This window comes from Saimiri boliviensis, chromosome 8 (genome assembly GCF_048565385.1).
Source record: "Saimiri boliviensis isolate mSaiBol1 chromosome 8, mSaiBol1.pri, whole genome shotgun sequence".
In the NCBI taxonomy this organism is placed as follows: domain Eukaryota; kingdom Metazoa; phylum Chordata; class Mammalia; order Primates; family Cebidae; genus Saimiri; species Saimiri boliviensis.
Genome location: NC_133456.1, coordinates 86,180,092 through 86,199,027, shown reverse-complemented (window position 1 = coordinate 86,199,027; position 18,936 = coordinate 86,180,092). Strand labels below are relative to the sequence as shown.

Below are 18,936 nucleotides of genomic sequence, written 5' to 3'. Positions count from 1 at the left end.
AGTCTAAATTTCCTAGTAATCTCTCACAGAACTACTTTTATAGCACTTACATAACCGTAGTTCAGTACATTAAGGCTATCTGTTACTATCTGTAAACTCCCTGAGGATAGATATCATGTCTGTCTAGTTCACAGTTTTAACTCCAACACCTAGCACAGTTCCTGACATGTAATATTGAAATAATGAGTTAAAAGGACAGGTAGGTGGCCGGGTGTGATGGCTCACACCTGTAATCCGAGCACTTTGGAGGCCAAGGCTGGTGGATCACCTGAGGTCGGGAGTTCAAGACCAGCCTGACCAACATGGTGAAACCCCATCTTTAAAAAAAAAAAAAAAAAAGGCCGGGCACGGTGGCTCAAGCCTGTAATCCCAGCACTTTGGGAGGCCGAGGCGGGTGGATCACAAGGTCAAGAGATCGAGACCATCCTGGTCAACATGGTGAAACCCCATCTCTACTAAAAATACAAAAAAGTAGCTGGGCATGGTGGCACATGCCTGTAATCCAAGCTACTCAGGAGGCTGAGGCAGGAGAATTGCCTGAACCCGGAAGGCGGAGGTTGCGGTGAGCCGAGGTCGCGCCATTGCACTCCAGCCTGGGTAACAAGCGAAACTCCGTCTCAAAAAAAAAAAAAAAAAAAAAAAAAAAGACAGGTCGACTGGGGATAGATAATGAAGGGTCTTGAATCTCAGATGGAGAGCTATATCTTTTATCCTTCAGCAACAGTGAAGTAATCTGCCTAAGAGGAAACTAATAAACAAAATAAATCTTGAAAGGAAGGTAGTATTGGCCAGATACAGGAGTTGAAATTTGCTTAGCACCTGGATTTAGATAGCATTAATGTGAAGGTGTGAGCCCCTCTGATTTTTGGATAGAGCAATTTTCTTTGATACCTTTAACTTCTCAGAATTTAGCTTTCTAGAGGGTAACTTCCGTTCCCTCATTTTGCTCTAGGAAGTAATTTAATTGCAGAAGACATTGGTCAAAATGGTTTCCAAAAGAAGACTGTCAAAATCTGAGGATAAAGACAACCTGACAGAAGATGCCTCCAGTAAGTATCTAGTCATTTGTTGCTTTATTTCCCGTAGCAATGTGTGAGGCATTTAAAGAGATAGAAAGTTTCTGTTTTTAAAGTGCTGAGAATATTCAAACTGTAATGGATAGAGCACAGAGAATTAAGGGAAAATAGAAGATTTGGGATTCAGTTTTTGCCTTGAATTCTGCATATAACTTTGAGCATCCCCACAGCCTCTGGGCCTCAGTCTCCACATCTGTAAGAGGAATTACTGTTATAGACTTTCTGTTATGCATAATTTAGGTGTTAAGGCACAAAGACATAACATAGTCTCTACCCTTAAAAAACTTTAAGATCTTCCTTCCTTTTGAAAAAAAAATTATCTTGACACATGCTATAATAGTGATGTATAGAGGAAAGATATATCAAAGCAAGCACACCAGAGGCAAAGAAACAATGCACACTCTGCCCATACGAGAAGTGGTTAATGTCCAGATAAAAGGAGCTGATGGCTGGGAGCAGTTGCTCACACCTGTAATCCAAGCACTTTAAGGAACTGAGGTGAGAGAATCACTTAAAGCTAGGAGTTCAAGCCCAGCCTGGGTAACACAGCAAGACTCTATCTCTACAAAAAAATTTTTTAATTAGCTGGGCGTGGTGGTGCGCACCTGTGGTCCCACTGTGGTTCCAGCTACTGAGTAGGCTGAAGCAGGAGGATCACTTGAGCTCAGGAGGTTGAAGCTGCAGTGAGTCACAGTAGCACCACTGTACTCCAGCCTAGGCGACAGAGTGAGCAAGTGAGACCGTGTCTCATAAAGGAAGCGGGGGTCAGGGGGTTGATAGTTCATTTATTGCACTCATCTACTCTATTAAAGCAATGCTAACTTTGTTTTTGTTTGTTTTTATTTTACTAGGTTTTTAGGGAACAGGTTTAAAGAACATGAATAAGTTCTTTAGTGGTGATTCCTGAAATTTTGGTGTCCCCATTACCCGAGCAGTGTATAGTGTACCCAGTGCGTAGTTTTTTAATCCTTCACCAACTCCCACCCTTTCTCTTGAATTCCCAAAGTCCATTATATCATTCCTGTTGTTGTTTTGAGATGGAGTCTTACTCTGTTGCCCAGGTTAGAGTGGGATGGCATGATCTTGGCTCACTGCAACCTCCGCCTCCTGGGTTCAAGCGATTCGCCAGCCTCAGCCTCCTGAGTAACTAGGATTATAGGCATGAGCCACCATGTCAGGCTAATTTTGTGTTTTTAGTAGAGGTGGGGTTTCTTCATGTTGGTCAGGCTGGTGTCGAACTCCAGACCTCAAGTGATCCGCCCTCTCCAGCCTTCCAAAGTGCTGGAATAACAGGTGTGAGCCACCACATCCGGCCTGGGTTTACGTTTTAATTTTTCCTTTACTATTTGCCATATTCTTGAAAATTGTGTCTGTTTTCAGAAACCAGGAACCAATCACTTTCTAAGAAGACAAAGAAATCTCAGGTTCTTAATGAAGTTGAAGAAAATGACAGCATCTTTGTAAACTTTCTTAAGACATCAGGAATTATTCTTAAAACCGGAGAGAGTCAGAATCAGCTAGGTAATATATTAATCTAATTTTATTCTCTGGGTTTAATGAAAGAGCTTAGGACTGAATCATGGGTTTTCTAAATAGAGAGGCAATGAAGATTAGAAATGAGAGGACCATCTATCTTGAGACAAAGATTAATTGCTTTTTAGAAAATGGTACAGTCAGCCTGGGCATGGTTGCTCACATCTGTAATCCCAGCACTTTGGGAGGCCAAGGCGGGCGGATTGCCTGAGCTCAAGAGTTTGCAACCAGCCTGGGCAACATGGTGAAACCCCATCTCTACTAAAATACAAAAAAATTAGCTAGGCATGGCAGCATGCATCTGTAGTCCCAGCTACTCAGGAGGCTGAGGCAGGAGAATTGCTTGAACCTGGGAGGGGGAGGTTGCAGTGAGACGAGATCATGCCACTGCACTCCAGCCTGGGCAACAGAGCAAGACTCCACCTCAAAAAGAAAATGGTACAGTCTTTGGTCCTCATTACTGCATGTTAAGTAAAGCATTTCTAATCCTTTTATAAGAAAAATGTTACATACTGTTATTTCTTTTTTGTTTTCTAATGAAAAAATAGATACCCAGAAAGCAACTATTATCAGTGTCAGAATAATTTCAGAAGAAAACGTATAAAGCCATATAAGATTTTGTTTTGGGGGAACAAATTATTCTATCTTGCTAAGGTTATGGCAGGTCTTTTTTAGAACATTTAGTGGCTACCTGCTATCAAAGCTAAGTCTTTTATGTGGGTTTAGAAGATTTGGCTCTGAAATTAGGTTGAAAATATTTTTATTGGTTTCATCAGGCAAGAAACTTGGGTTTTTAGAGAAGGAAAACTATGCTAGGAGACTGGTAACCAGCTCTTCTTTTTTCTGCATAGCTGTGGATCAAATAGCTTTTCAAAAGAAGCTCTTTCAGACCCTGAGGAGACACCCTTCCTATCCCAAAGTATGTATTTCCCCCCTGATATTTTTGCTTGTGCCAGCATAACTCTGGAATTTGGAATTTAAAGACACTGGTATAAAGTAGAATGAGCTAGAATGATTTTTAACAGCGAATATTAAACTAAAAATTTTTTTCTTTTGTGTTTTTTAAATCTCCTTATTAAGATAATAGAAGAATTTGTTAATGGCCTGGAGTCTTACATTGAGGATGAAGACAGTTTTAGGAACTGCCTTTTATCTTGTGAACGTCTGCAGGATGAGGAAGCCAGGTGTGGAAAGGAGGCATGGACTCTTGCTGAAATTCAGTCTTTTAAGCTAAACTGCATGGGGATGGGGAGGGAGAGTGCAGTTGTTTCAGATTTCATTTTTGGTGTAAGCTCTTTTTTCCTAAGAGTTTAAACCTAACTTCAAAATTCCTAAGTTTGTGGTCATGAGGCTAAAAATAAGTGTTTTCTAGAATGTGTCTCACCTGTGTTGACAGAATTTCAAATCTCTACCTCTTCCTTGCTAAGAGCCATGGTCACATCTGTATTTCCTGTCTAACAGGGTAGATCCTCTTTAAAGATTATGTATTTAACCAATTTTATTGAGAAACGATGATAAAAGCATTAAAACAAGGAAAACAAAGTAGAAAACATTTCTCTTTTACAGTATGGGTGCATCTTATTCTAAGAGCCTCATCAGACTTCTTCTGGGGATTGACATATTACAGGTGAGACTGTTGCTTTTTCTGTGAACATTTGATGGATGAGGTTTGTGGTGTATGCTCAAGTCTAAATAGTGGGAGCACAGGATAGAGTAGGGTTAATTGGGGAATTTGGGTTTGTAACAGCTTCACTACAGCCCTGTTGCTGTGATGGGTTTGGTAGAGCAATGTTTGTTTTAAAATTGTGCTTATTAGCCTAACACACCTGGTGGTCTCATTTATTCCCTTAGCATCTGATTCCTGTTCTTAAAGCTACATCCTGTGTACTCTGAGTACCTGGTAATCTTTATTATATTCATATCTACATCATCTCCCATTTAGCTTTTTAGATGCTTATGTAATTTAATTTTTGTCCTTTTATTCCTCCTCTTCTCTTTTTATTTTATTATCATTAATTTTTTGAGACGGAGTCTCCCTTTGTTGCCCAGGCTGGGGTGCACTGGTGTGATCTCAGCTCACTACCACCACCACCTCCTGGGTTCAAGCGATTTTCCTGCCTCACCTTCCCAAGTAGCTGGGACTGCAGGCATGCACCACTATACCCAGCTAATTTTTTTTTTTTTTTTTTTTGAGACGGAGTTTCACTCTTGTTAGCCAGGCTGGAGTGCAATGGCGCGATCTAGGCTCACCGCAACCTCCGCCTCCTGGGTTCAGGCAATTCTCCTGTCTCAGCCTCCTGAGTAGCTGGGATTACAGGCACGCGCCACCATGCCCAGCTAATTTTTTGTATTTTTAGTAGAGACGGGGTTTCACCATGTTGACTGGGATGGTCTTGATCTCTTGACCTCGTGATCCACCCGCCTCAGCCTCCCAAAGTGCTGGGATTACAGGCTTGAGCCACCGCACCCGGCCTGTTGTTTTGTTTTGAGATGGAGTCTTGCTCTGTCACCAGGCTGGAGTGCAGTGGCGCAATCTCAGCTCACTACAACCTCCACCTCCCAGGTTCAAGCGATTCTCCTGCCTCAGCTTCTCAGGTAGCTGGGACTACAGGCGCGCACCACCATGCCCTGCTAATTTTTGTGTTTTCAGTAGAGACGGGGTTTCACCATGTTGACCAAGCTGGTCTCGAACTCCTGACCTTGTGATCCACCCACCTTGGCCTCTCCAAGTGTTGAGATTACAGTTGTGAGCCATCACACCCAGACCTCTTTTAATATATTAAGTAGACAATACATTGATATGATTTAAATATCTCAAGTTAGACAAATGTATATAGAGCGAAAAATTTTCCTCCACTCCATTCTCCATTTTTCCTCTTCTCTTTTCCCCTACTGTTAATCTTTTCACACTCTTAAACTCTTTCTTTTCTTTGGAAATCTTGACTATAATTTAGTTTTCTTAAGTCTAAGAGCTCCCTTGTTTCTGTGGAGAGCTCCCCTCGCAACCTACTTAATCATCTTTTAAAGCCTGCATTTCATGGATTAACAGTTACCATATTTAATAATATTTTGATTATCTGCTTATTTTAACTTTGCCTTGATAATCATTTTCAGTTTTTCAGAAGACAAATTAAGTCTTTGTATTCCAATAGCATATTCTAAAAATAAAGACAATATTCATATGGATAGCCTTTTAATAAGGTATAAACTTTAGCAAAGTGTTTCCTCCAGGAGCTCTAGCTGGAGAGAGAATTATACATTTCTCTCTCTCTCTGTGTCTCTCTCTTTTTTTTTTTTTTTGGAATCAGGGTTTCCTGTCACCCAGGCTGGAGCACAGTGGTGTGATATCCACTATCCACTCACTGCAACCTCTGCCTCCCCAAGGTTCAAGCGATTCTCATACCTCAGCCTTCCAAGTAACAGATTATACATTTCTATTGTGTATTTTGAGATCATCTCCTAACTCCCTTTATCTTCTTTTTTAGCCTGCCATTATCAAAACCTTATTTGAGAAGTTACCAGAATATTTTTTTGACAAGTAAGTGGAGTTGTTATGGAATGTTCAAAGCACCCTGGTGTACTTAAGCTTCTCTCTGAAAAGGTTACTCTGAAGACTGTTGGTTTCTCTGAAAGTCATAGTTATTATGATGCTTTTTAAGTGACTACTAAAATTTTACTGGAGTGTCTTTGAAGTTTCATCTATTAATATGATTTTGTAAAAATAAATAGGATTACTGTTAAAAGTAACTATTGGCCAGGTTTGATGGCTCACACCTATAATCCCAACTGAGGGGTTATAGGGAAGCTGAGGCAGGCGGATTGCTTGAGTCCAGGAATTCAAGACCAGCCTGGGCAATGTAGTGAGACCTTGTCTCTATTTAAAAACAATTTTTTTTAAAGTATCTATTGCTTATGATAATCCCTAGTAGAAGGACAGTTGGCTGGAATCAGGTATTTTCTGAATACTTTTCCTTACCTTTTAAATTTTGTAGTGTATATTGAGACAGGGTCTCACCCTGTCGCCCAGGCTGGAGTGCCATGATTGTGGCTCACTGCAGCCTCAACCTCCCAGGCTTAAGTGATCCTTCCACCTTAGCCCCCAGCGTGCCTGTGAGTACAGGTGAGTACCACCAGGTCTGGCTGGTTTTCGTGGTTTTTTGATAGACATGAGGTTTTGCCGTGTTGCCCAAGCTGGTCTCAAAACTACTCTCAAATGGTTTTCTTGTTGAGTGTAGTGAATAGGCATGCTTGTACATTGCTAGTGAGCATATAAATTAGTTCAGGCATCAATTTCTAAGAGCAAAAGATTGTATGTGTCAAAAACCTTAGATTTTGCATACTCTTTAATCCTAATGTTATGTCTCGTGATTTATTCTAAGATAATAACTGAATGAAAATGAAATAACATTCGTTTAATGCTTGCTTTAGCAGCACAAATTGTAAAATTGGAACAATACAGAGATAAGCATGGCCCCTTTGCAAGGGTGACACCCAAATTTGTGAAGTATTCCATTTATTTTAAAAGATTACTGTTTAAAATAAAGAAATATAAATAATCGAGATGTTCAGAAAATTGAAATATCATATGCACATTAATAACTGTAAAAAGAACTAGTTAATATCATACATTAATTTTAAAAAACCCAGGTTACACATAGCATTTATATTAGGTTGGTGCAAAAGTAATTGTAGTTTTTGCTATTAATAGTTCAGTATTTTGTTAAGGAAGATGCACACATATACATATGCATATTAATAGTGTACATTTCTGGCATGACAGGATTATAGTCATTTCTATGTTCTCCTTTTTAATTTTTTCAGGGTCCTGTATACCAGTAATAATAAATTTGAAGTTTTATTTGTTTATTTTGAAACAGAGTTTCACTCTGTTACCCAGGCTGTAGTGCAGTGGTGCGATCTTGGCTCACTGCAACCTCCACCTCCTGGGTTCAAGTGGTTCTCCTGCCTCAGCCTCCCTAGTAGCTAGGATTGCAGGTGCATGCCACCATGCCCAGCTAATTTTTTGTATTTTTAGTAGATTCAGGGTTTCACCATGTTGGCCAGGCTGCTCTCAAACTCCTGACCTCAAATAATTCGCCTACTTCAGCCCCATAAAGTGCTGGGATTACAGGAGTGAACCACTGCACCCAGCCAATGTTTTTTTTTTGTTTGTTTATTTGTTTTTGTTTTGTTTTGGTAAATGGCTCATGCCGAATGCTTTATATTCTGGCCAGTGTTTTTCAGTTAAGATTGGTTGCAATAAGAAGGACCATGTTGTCAAAGAGATGGAAGTGGTCAAAAACTTCAGATACAGGAGGTTGGAAGGAAGGTGGAAACTATCATTTTTGGGGAAATGATAATTGAACCAACATTTCTTTATAAATGGTTTTTTTTAATACTTTCATGAACATAATCTAATTTGACTTTCAATTTTTTTTTTTTTTTTTTTTTAAAACAGTCTCACTGTGTTGCCCAGGCTGGAGTGCAGTGATAGGATCTCAGCTCACTGCAACCTCCTCTTTCTGAGTTCAAGCAGTTCTCCTGCCTCAGTCTCCCGAGTAACAGATTGCAGGTGTCTGCCACCATACTTGGCTAATTTTTGTATTTTCGTAGAGACAGAGTTTCAGCCTGTTGGCCAGCCTGGTCTTGAACTTGTGGCCTCATGTGATCTGCCCACTTTGGCCTCTCAAAGTGCTGGGATTACAGGCGTGAACCACTGCGCCTGGCTTATGCTTGCCTTTTTAAAGCGCTTACTGTGTTGATGTTATTAGTGTCTTAACTTTTTTTTTCCTTGAGATAGAATTTCGCTCTTGTTGCCTAGGCTGGAGTCCAGTGGCGCGATCTCGGCTCACTGTAACCTCCACCTCCCGGGTTCAAGCAATTCTCCTGCCTTAGCCCCCCAGGTAGCTGGGATTACAGGCATACACCACCACACCCGGCTAGTTTTGTATTTTTAGTAGAGAAGGGGTTTCTCCATGTTGGTCAAGCTGGTCTCAAACTGCCGACCTAAGGTGATCCACCCGCCTCGGCCTCCCAAAGTGCTGGGATTACAGGCATGAGCCACCTTGCCCTACTTAATGTTCTATCTTTTAAAAATATTTGTGATAATTTGGTTTTTAAGATTCATTAACATCTTTTTAAAAATTATTTAGAGATGCTGTCTAGCCCTGTCATCCCTTCTCTTTAAACCCTCCCTGGATGTAGCTAGTGTTAATATTTAGTGTGTCTTCTAGACATCTTTTTTAACATACATAAGCATATATCTCCTGCATATTGGGTATCACTTGTGTGTCTAGCACAGTGCCAGATGCATAGTAGGTATTCAGTAAATGTTAATTGAATGCTAAAACATTTTGTGTAGTATTAATGCTTGTTGTTAATATTGGCCAGAAAGGTTAAGTTTCTTGTCTTCTCTTCCTAACATTTCAGCAAGAACAGTGAAGAAGTCAACATACCTCGACTCATTGTCAGTCAACTAAAATGGCTTGACAGAGTAGTTGATGGCAAGGTAGGCTTATGGACTTTATCTCTTGAATTTTTTTTTTTTTTTTTTTTTTTTTGAGATGGAGTTTCACTCTTGTTACCCAGGCTGGAGTGCAATGGCGCGATCTTGGCTCACCACAACCTCCGCCTCCTGGGTTCAGGCAATTCTCCTGCCTCAACCTCCTGAGTAGCTGGGATTACAGGCACGCGCCACCATGCCCAGCTAATGTTTTGTATTTTTAGTAGAGACGGGGTTTCACCATGTTGACCAGGATGGTCTCGATCTCTTGACCTTGTGATCCACCCTTCTTGGCCTCCCAAAGTGCTGGGATTACAGGCTTGAGCCACCGCGCCCGGCTATCTCTTGAATTTAATAAAACTTATATCTAATAAAACTTTTGGAAGTTGTTTGCTTGTTTTTTTATCTTTCTAAACAGAAAATTCATACTTTTCCATCCATCCATTAGCTTTTTCCAATTTTCATAATTTGGGAATTATAGATCTTTCACCCTTTAAATTTCATCAGAAACATTTATTCAAATATGAACAGTAGATATTATTTATTAAATAAAAATTTGGAAAGATTGTTTTACAAAGTCCAGAGATAACTGTGTTATTTATTTCTCAGATAATTTCAGTTCTGCATTTCACAAATAGATAGTCTTTGTCTATTCTGGGTAATGTGCTGCAGTTCTAATAGTGTCCTTTAACTGCAGGACCTCACCACCAAGATCATGCAGCTGATCACTGTTGCTCCAGAGTACCTGCAGCATGACATCATCACCAGCCTACCTGAGATCCTAGGGGATTTCCAGCACGCTGATGTGGGAAAAGAACTCAGGTGGATAAGCACTCTGTCATCATCTAAGCGAGGCTCGACTGTGGGAGCTTTATCACTGCAGTATGCATAGAGCAGTAGTAATGTGGTCTCATATCTAAAAAGAGGATGATACCTACTTTCATGAGTCGGGTATGGGATTTGACTTAAAAAAAAAAAAAAAGGTATATATTTGAATAGATCCATGTATTTTGTTTTAAATGGTATACCTGTTATGAGAATGAAGTCTGGCTTAGGATTGGGTATCTAAATTTGGCCAGTGGAGAAGTTGACCATGATCCCTTAGTTTCATTAACATGTTCTTCAGAGGGTCCTTAATCCTCGCTGCACATTAAAATCATCTGTGGAGCCTATTAAACATCTACATTCTTTGGATTCCTAGATTATTCATTGTAATGCACAGCCCTGCATCAGACTCCTTGCTGAGACCCATTGCTTACTGCCATTCATTTGAAAAATAGTAATTCGTAGGGCAGTATTTAAGAAGGAGAGAATAGTATCCCTAGGTAATAAAGCTTCTATCTTTTTTTTTTTTTTAGACAAGAGTTTTGCTCTTGCTACCCAGGCTGGAGTGCAATGGCGCAATCTCGGCTTACCGCGACCTCCGCCTCCTGGGTTCAGGCAATTCTCCTGTCTCAGCCTCCTGAGTAGCTGGGATTACAGGCACGCACTACCAGGCCCAGCTAACTTTTTGTATTTTTAGTAGAGATGGGGTTTCACCTTGTTGACCATGATGGTCTCGATCTCTTGACCTTGTGATCCACCCGCCTCGGCCTCCCAAAGTGCTGGAATTACAGGCTTGAGCCACCGCGTCCATCTTAATGCAACTTTTTATTATATTGGAAGTATTTTTTAAAATTCAATTTGTAATACTTTTTTTTTAAACTTTTTTTTTTTTTTTTTGGTATACTTTCCTATAGTCTGCAAAGCTACCTCCAAAACGTCCAATGATTTCTTACTTTTGTGCTTTTGGGCAGGATGCTCCCTCTGGGCAAAGCACTATGCCACCCACTTTACCTGCCTGATGCCAGCTCATCTCCTTTTGTATAGCCTTCTTTTAGAATCTATCACTGTTGGTCAGGTGCAGTGGCTCACACCCTTAATCCCAGCATGTTGGGAGGCTGAGGTGGGTGGATTGCTAGAGCCCAGGAGTTCGAGACCAGCCTGGGCAACATGGTGAAACCCCCTCTCTACAAAAATTAGCCATGTGTGGTGGTGTGCACCTATAATCCTAGCTACTCAGGAGGCTGAGATGGGAGGATCAATTGCATATGGGACATCAAGGCTACAGTGATCCCTGATCATGCCACCATACTCCAACCTGGGCATCAGAGTAAGCCCTGTCTCAAAAAAGAAAAACAAACGACAATCACTGTCCTCACTACGTTGTGCTCCTGTAGCACTATCTATATGTGTTTGTCATACTTATCACATTTCATTGTATATGCTTTGGGTTTTCTTTTTTCTTTTTGTGGGGAAGGTATGTACCAAACTCTTTAGTTTCTGGTGTTCTTTGGATAGTGGGGATTGTGAAGGAAGGCTTCTTGTTTCTACTTTTATTTGAATTTTTATAATGAGCATGTATTATTTTTTGCAGTCAAAACAGTTTTTAATGAAAGATACTAGAAAGTATAATTTAATGGCAACTAAGTATATCGTTTCTTTTCATACTCTAGTGAATTATTTTCTCAAGTGATTGTCTCCGCAGCTGTGTTTAAAACATTACACAACTTTTTTCTTTTTCTGCCATTCACAGTGACCTACTGATAGAGAATACTTCACTCACTGTCCCAATCCTGGATGTCCTTTCCAGTCTCCGACTTGACCCAAACTTCCTGGTGAAGGTAGGAAAGACTTTCTTTCCAGAAACAGCCAGCTTTCCAACTTCCTGGAACAAGTGTTAGTCAGTCATTGCCTTGGGAAAAATCTTGTGTAATGAACATTTCATTTTGAAACTATAGTGAGGCATATTTGATTACTCTCTTTCTCTTTTTTTTTCTCAACAAGTTTCAGATGTTTTATATGATAGATTCATAGATCTGTTTTTAAGCAGGAAGTTTTGAATGGAAATCTTCTATATTGCTTGAATTGTACCTGCTTCTGAGGAATAATAGCCAGTTGATAATTTAGGCTCTAAATGTAAGATAATAGTTCTCTTTCACATTTATTGCCTGTTTTTGACGAAGCTGTGGTATTAACAACTAAAAGATTGTAATTTGGGGAAAATCAAAAGGTTTTTTTTTTCCCCTAAATTATAAGTGGGAAAACTGAGTGAGAGGAGTGATTTTTTTTTCCTAATTTTATCTAATACTTCAGGATAAAGTTGAGGTAGTGACATGAAAATGTATAAAATTTTTGTCCTTGTAATTTTTAGATCCGCCAATTAGTGATGGATAAGTTGTCATCGATCAGATTGGAGGATTTACCTGTGATAATAAAATTCATTCTTCATTCTGTAACAGCCGTGGATGCACTTGAGGTATGCTTTTATATCCCATCACACCTAGGTAAAGGGACTTAAATTAGTAAGTCTCAATTGGTCTTCTCTGTCCCCAGACTGAGAATACTGACTAATCCAGGTAGCATTTAGAGAAGAGAATGAAGCTGTTCAACAGATTCATTACTCTGTATAAGCTGCTGTAAGTTATATTTACTCTTTTTTTTGTAGTACCTCACAGAATTCTGAAATTTGGGGTATGGCATTCTGTGACATTGCATTAGCTATTCTCATCAACTCTATTTTTCAAAATGTCCAACATTTACAGTTTTTTCTTAGTCTTTCAGGAGATTGTTATGGTTGAGAGACTGGACTGTGCCTACCCACTATGAATGAACAGAACACCATTTAATATTTACTTTCTGCAGGTAATTTCTGAGCTTCGGGAGAAGTTGGATCTGCAGCATTGTGTTTTACCATCACGGTTGCAGGCTTCCCAAGTAAAGCTGAAAAGTAAAGGACGAGCAAGGTAAAGAGCTCATGGATAATTGCCACCCTTTTCCTCACATAGGATGTCACAGTTTTGTGATATCTCAAAGTCAGAGTTAGAGCTTAATACTTACAACTACAAATAATGGTACTATTATGACATTTACATCTAGTATTATATAATTATTCAAATTACATATATGTATGTGAGTATGTATGTGTTTATATGTTTTCTTAGCCATTCAGGTCAATCCTAGACAGACTACAGTATAAGTTTATTAGCCATCTTACACATGAGGTTGTCATTTGCTCCAGGATACATAGCTACTGAGCAGGAACTCAGATCTTGTAAGTTCTTTTCTCGTAGGTAGAAGAGTAATTTTCCTTTCTGCTACTTGTAGTTCCTCAGGAAATCAAGAAGGCAGCGGTCAGAGCTGTATTATTCTCCTCTTTGATGTAATAAAGTCAGCTATTAGATATGAGAAAACAATTTCAGAAGCCTGGATTAAGGTGAGATCTTTGGAACTTTTGACTATCAAGGAGGAAATGAGTGGCAATTAGTGACAGATGTATAAATAAGGTAAATTGAAATAAAAATCTCAAAAGTTATTCAAATGGAAATGATAGCTGATGGTTGCCATATGGACACATTGGCTCTCAGATGAGATAACAAGGCATGCTGATTAAGGTGAAACGTGTTTCGCTGATGTGTCATAATATTTTTGTGATTCTCTCTTGCTTTTTCAGGCAATTGAAAACATTGCCTCAGTGTCTGAACACAAGGTAATATTCATGTACTGTGCATTTTAAGTATTATAGACTTAAAGTAATGACAGTGGCTAGCTTGCCTTCCCGCTTTCTTTTTTTCCCCTCCTTCCAGTCACCCTTTTCTTTCTTCTGTAGTTGCTCTAATAAACATTAGCTGTCTGGGAAAGATAATCTGAGGTGGTGTCTGGCCAGACAGCCTGCCCCTACTCACTCTGGCTATAAAATAAGCTTACAGTATCCATAAGGGGAAATACACTTTAAACAAGCACTTCAAGATGCAGTCAAAGAAGCCAAGTCCCCACTGATGAGATGAAGAAAATAACCACCTAAGTCTTAGGTTTCTATATCTGCCTAATTGCCCTTCCTTCCATCCAGCACCACTGTCAAGATAATGGCATTTCATGTTTTTCTTTACTTTGCCCAGGTAGACCTGACTGGAGTAAATCAGTCTGTCCACTGTCAAGGTGATAGTACTGGATCTTATGTCTTTCTTAATTCTAGAAATATCTTCCATCAAAAAGCCAGATGATTGCCTGGGCACAGTGGCTCATACCTGTAATCTCAGCACTTTGGGGGGCTGAGGCTGGTGGATTGTCTGAAGTCAGGAGTTTGAGATTAGCCTGACGAATATGGCAAAACCGCGTCTCTACTGAAAATACAAAAAAAAAAATTAGCCTGGCCTGGTGGCACGTGCCACTGCACTCCAGCCTGGGAAACAGAGTAAGAATCTCTGTCTCCAAAAAAAACCTAGATGATTGAGTTTCTTAGGTGCTGATTGGTTGCTTTTAAAGATTTTTCTTTGGTTGGAATCTGTTTTGTGGGATTTTGGTTGTGTTATCTAATTTTTGGATGACTATCTTAAAAGCTTTTATAATGCTGAATAAAGCAGTGAAAAAATTTATAATTTTTCTGTGGTGAAAAATATCAAAGTACTCCAACACACTGTTTTTGGTTTTGCATAAACATAAATTGACCACCTTGGTTGCCTGCATACCTATTTGTACATATTTGTAATAATTGTATAAATATAGTTTGTATTCTTTTTTCTTTTAACATTTTTTCTCCTGTCATAAATATTTCACGTGCTTCTGCATTGTATTCATTGTTATTTTTAATGACTGTATTCTCATCTAATGTTTCTCGTCTAATGTGTCTTAAGGAATGGAGCATTCAGTTGAGAGGAGTAGTAGAATTTGTTTTGTTTTTTTTTCTTTTTTTATCCTTCTTGCCTTTTTTTAACTTTTTTTTTTTCCTGGAAGCATAGACTCAAGATGCCCTGAATACCCTCCCGGCTTTTTTTGTTTGTTTGTTTGTTTGTTTGTTTGTTTTAAGAGACAGGCTTTTGCTCTGTTACCCAAGCTAGAGTTCTATGGCAACATCATAGCTTACTGCAGCCTCAGACTCCTGGGTTCAAGCGATCCTCCCGCCTCAGTCTTCGGAGTAACTGGGACCACAGGCAAGCCCCAACAGACCTGGCTAATTAAGTATTTATTTATGAGGCAAAGTTTTGCTCTTTTACCCAGGCTGGAGTGAAGTGGCACTATCTTGGCTTGTTGCAACCTCTGCCTCTTGGGTTCAAGCAATTCTCTCTCAGTCTCCCTAGTAGCTGGGATTATAGGTGCCCACCACCACACCTGGCTAATTTTTGTATTTTTAGTAGAGACAGGGTTTTGCCATGTTGGCCAGGCTGGTCTTGAACTCCTGACCCCAGGTGATCCCCCTACCTCGGCCTCCCAAAGTGTTAGAATTATAGGCATGAGCCACCACACCTGCCCAATTCTTCTATTTTTTGTAGAGATGTAGGTCTTGCTGTGTTTTCCAAGTTGATCTCAAATTTTTAGCTTCAAGTGATTCTCCTGCTTCGGCCGCCCAAAGTGTTAGGATTATAGGCATGAGCCACTGCACCTAGCTCTGAAATTTTTCTTTTTTAGGTAAACAAGCTAATTGTGGAGAAAAACCCACAAGGAATCTACAGATGTAAAAAGTACAGTTTTAAAGGGCTGGGCGTGGTGGCTCAAGCCCGTAATCCCAGCACTTTGGGAGGCCAAGGCAGGTGGATCACAAGGTCAGAAGTTTGAGACCAGCCTGACCAACATGGTGAAAGCCTGTCTGTACTAAAAATACAAAAATTAGCCGGGTGTGATGCCACATGCCTTGGCTTGATCCCGGCTACTTAGGAGGCTGAAGCAGGAGAATCGCTTGAACCCAGGAGGTGGAAGTTGTGGTGCACCAAGAGTGCACCATTGCACTCCAGCCTGGACAGCAGAGTGAGACTCCATCTCAAAAAAAAAAAAAAAAAAAAAAGGTACAGTTTTTCTCCACTCTCTTCCCATTCCTCAGGGATAATCATCCTTTCAAATTTTTTCTGTTCATAGACAAGCTGTAATTGTATGCAAGTACAGGTATACTCTTATGCCTACACATATGTATGTTTATATATTGTTTTTGCAAAGCAGAATCTTAACTATGATTACGAGTGGTATTGCTTAAAGAGACAGGGTCTTACTCTGTCACCCAGGCTAGAATGCAGTGGCACGATCATAGTTCACTGTTACCTCAATCCCTTGGGCTCAAGTGATCCTCCCTCCTCAGTTTCCCAAAAGCAGTGGGATTGCAGGCATGAGACACCATACCCAGCCTGATTATTACTTTACAGGTTGCTTTTTTTCCCACTTCATGTCAGGAATGTCTTTTCTCTGTCAAAAAATATAATCTAGCTCAGCAGTCTCTAACCTTTTTGGCACCAAGGACTGGTTTCATGGAAGACATTTTTTTTCCACAGACAGTGTCGGGACATGATTTCAGGATGAAACTGTTCCACCTTAGATCATCAGGCACTAGTTAGATTCTCATAAGGAATGTGCAGCCTAGATCCTGTGCACGTGCAGTTCACAATAGGGTTCACACTGCTATGAGAATCTAATGCTGCCGCTATCTGACAGGATGTGGATCTCAGGTGGTAATGCCCACTTGACTGTCGCTCACCTCCTGCTTTGCAGCTTGGTTCCTAACAGACCACGGACTCTGTGGCCCAGGGGTTGGGGATCCCTGATCTAGCTTATTCTCTCTTTCTTTTTTATTTTTTTAAATTTTTAAATTTTTTAATTTAAAAACTTTGACAGTCTTGCTCTGTCACCCAGGCTGGAGTGTGGTGGCATGATCTTGGCTCACTGCAACCTCCACCTCCCGGGTTCAAATGATTTATCTGCCTCAGCCTCCTGAGTAGCTGGGATTACAGGCCCCTGCCACCATGACCATCTAATTTTTTTTTTTTTTTTAGTAAAGATGGGATTTTACCATGTTGACCAGGCTGGTCTTGAACTCCTGACCTCAAGTGATCTACCCATCTCGGCCTCCCAAAGTGCTGGAATTACAAGCCTGAGCCACCATGCCCAGCTCGTCTTGTTCTTTTTGATGACTGTAATATTTCAAAAGTTAAAATTACTCTGATGATTTATTGAACTTTTCCCATATTGATGGGCATTTACAGGCTTTCCAACTTTTCACAAAGTGATTTTCCTAATAATAGTGAAAATACATACTGGAGTTGGCAAGTGATTGAATATTTTAGTAAATGTGAAGATGTTCAAAGTTACTTCTATAGTGATACCACTTTCACGTATATTGCAATGTATTCTTAAGAGATACCAGTGGTTAATAGTTGTGACACTTTATTTCTCTAAGAATTATTTCTGAGGCCGGGCGCGGTGGCTCAAGCCTGTAATCCCAGCACTTTGGGAGGTCGAGGCAGGTGGATCACGAGGTCGAGAGATCGAGACCATCCTGGTCAACATGGTGAAACCCCGTCTCTACTAAAAATACAAAAAATTAGCTGGGCATGTTGGCGCATGCCTGTAATCCCGGCTACTCAGGAGGCTGAGGCAGAATTGCTTGAACCCGGGAGGCGGAGGTTGCGGTGAGCCGAGATCGCGCCATTGCACTCCAGCCTGGGTAACAAGAGCGAAACTCCGTCACAAAAAAAAAAAAAAAAAAAAAAAAGAATTATTTCTGGGTTTTGTGAAAAGTATAGATACTCCCAGGGGAATTTGTTGAACAAATGAGCACCATCCATTCCGTGTTTCAATGGGAAAAAGCTGCTGTTTTGTTGTACCAAAGGTACTGATTTACTGACTGTTCTTCTGTTGCATATCTGACAATAGGTTTTTGACCTGGTGATGCTTTTTATCATCTATAGCACCAATACTCAGACAAAGAAGTACATTGAAAGGGTGCTAAGAAACAAGATTCGATCAGGCTGCATTCAAGAACAACTGCTCCAGAGTACATTATGTGTTCATTACCTAGTAAGTGTCAGAGATTATTGACTTACAATCTAAAAAGGAAAGCTTTAAAACTCCCATGTAAAATTTCGTCTTACTTCAGTCCATTGTTCACACCCATTGAGATTTTTGAATTTTATTTTTGCATTAATCATTTTGATTGTCTGTCTCAACGCAGTTTGCAACTTTGACAAACTGGCCTTCCGTATCCTACCTAAGTAGCTTATAAAAATCTTGAAGGAAGGCCGGGCGCGGTGGCTCAAGCCTGTAATCCCAGCACTTTGGGAGGCCGAGGCGGGTGGATCACGAGGTCGAGAGATCGAGACCATCCTGGTCAACATGGTGAAACCCCGTCTCTACTAAAAATACAAAAAATTAGCTGGGCGTGGTGGCGCGTGCCTGTAATCCCAGCTACTCAGGAGGCTGAGGCAGGAGAATTGCCTGAACCCAGGAGGCGGAGGTTGCGGTGAGCCGAGATCGCGCCATTGCACTCCAGCCTGGGTAACAAGAGCGAAACTCCGTCTCAAAAAAAAAAAAAAAAAAAAAATCTTGAAGAAAATAGGACCAGCCTGTAGAAACTAGTAGAAAAGGAATATGAACTTATTTGAACTGTCACTCTGGCTATTCAAAACTGTGTACTTAAGGTAATCAGTCCTCTAGATATGTAAATTATTCAAACTGGAATTCTATAAGCTGGGAATAGTGTTTTTCTGGCTGAACGTTCAGGATATTAGCAGTATAGAACTTGGAAAACTGGATGAGCCAGTGGATTGGGTTTGGCCTAGGAGCTAATGAGAACACCTCATTGAGTCTTAAGATTTTATATTTAGGAATAGATTTAATGTTTGTATTATTTTATCTTGCAGTTCTTTCTGTGTTTATTTCTGCCAATGATAAATGCTTTGGGCTGTAATTTTCTATAGGATAAAACCCACATGTAATTTTTGATTTCATTTTCCCCAATAGAGTATTATACCCAGCTTAGTACTAAATGTAAGATTTTTTTTTAAAATTATGACATCAATAAGGAAG

The 18,936-nt window shown here is 40.1% G+C and overlaps 1 protein-coding gene and 1 pseudogene across 7 annotated transcripts in view; both read left to right on the top strand.

Moving 5' to 3' along the window:
- The window catches only part of FANCD2 (FA complementation group D2), a 70,794-nt gene that overhangs the window by 1,797 nt on the left and 50,061 nt on the right, over positions 1-18,936 (top strand). For 5 of the 7 annotated variants that reach the window (XM_074404804.1, XM_074404802.1, XM_074404801.1 and 2 more), the window contains exons 2-15: positions 953-1,049; positions 2,457-2,597; positions 3,461-3,528; positions 3,690-3,793; positions 4,176-4,236; positions 6,095-6,147; positions 9,039-9,117; positions 9,809-9,933; positions 11,687-11,774; positions 12,305-12,409; positions 12,796-12,896; positions 13,258-13,366; positions 13,604-13,639; positions 17,785-17,928. In XM_074404804.1, the coding sequence (XP_074260905.1) occupies positions 986-1,049; positions 2,457-2,597; positions 3,461-3,528; positions 3,690-3,793; positions 4,176-4,236; positions 6,095-6,147; positions 9,039-9,117; positions 9,809-9,933; positions 11,687-11,774; positions 12,305-12,409; positions 12,796-12,896; positions 13,258-13,366; positions 13,604-13,639; positions 17,785-17,928 (1,278 nt within the window). In that variant the 5' untranslated portion in view covers positions 953-985. Of the gene's footprint in view, positions 1-952; positions 1,050-2,456; positions 2,598-3,460; positions 3,529-3,689; positions 3,794-4,175; positions 4,237-6,094; positions 6,148-6,635; positions 6,730-9,038; positions 9,118-9,808; positions 9,934-11,686; positions 11,775-12,304; positions 12,410-12,795; positions 12,897-13,257; positions 13,367-13,603; positions 13,640-17,784; positions 17,929-18,936 lie in introns of those variants that run through there. The other 2 variants (XM_074404805.1, XM_074404806.1) reach the window with 2 other exon arrangements.
- LOC120367628 (U6 spliceosomal RNA) lies at positions 7,029-7,128 on the top strand (annotated as a pseudogene).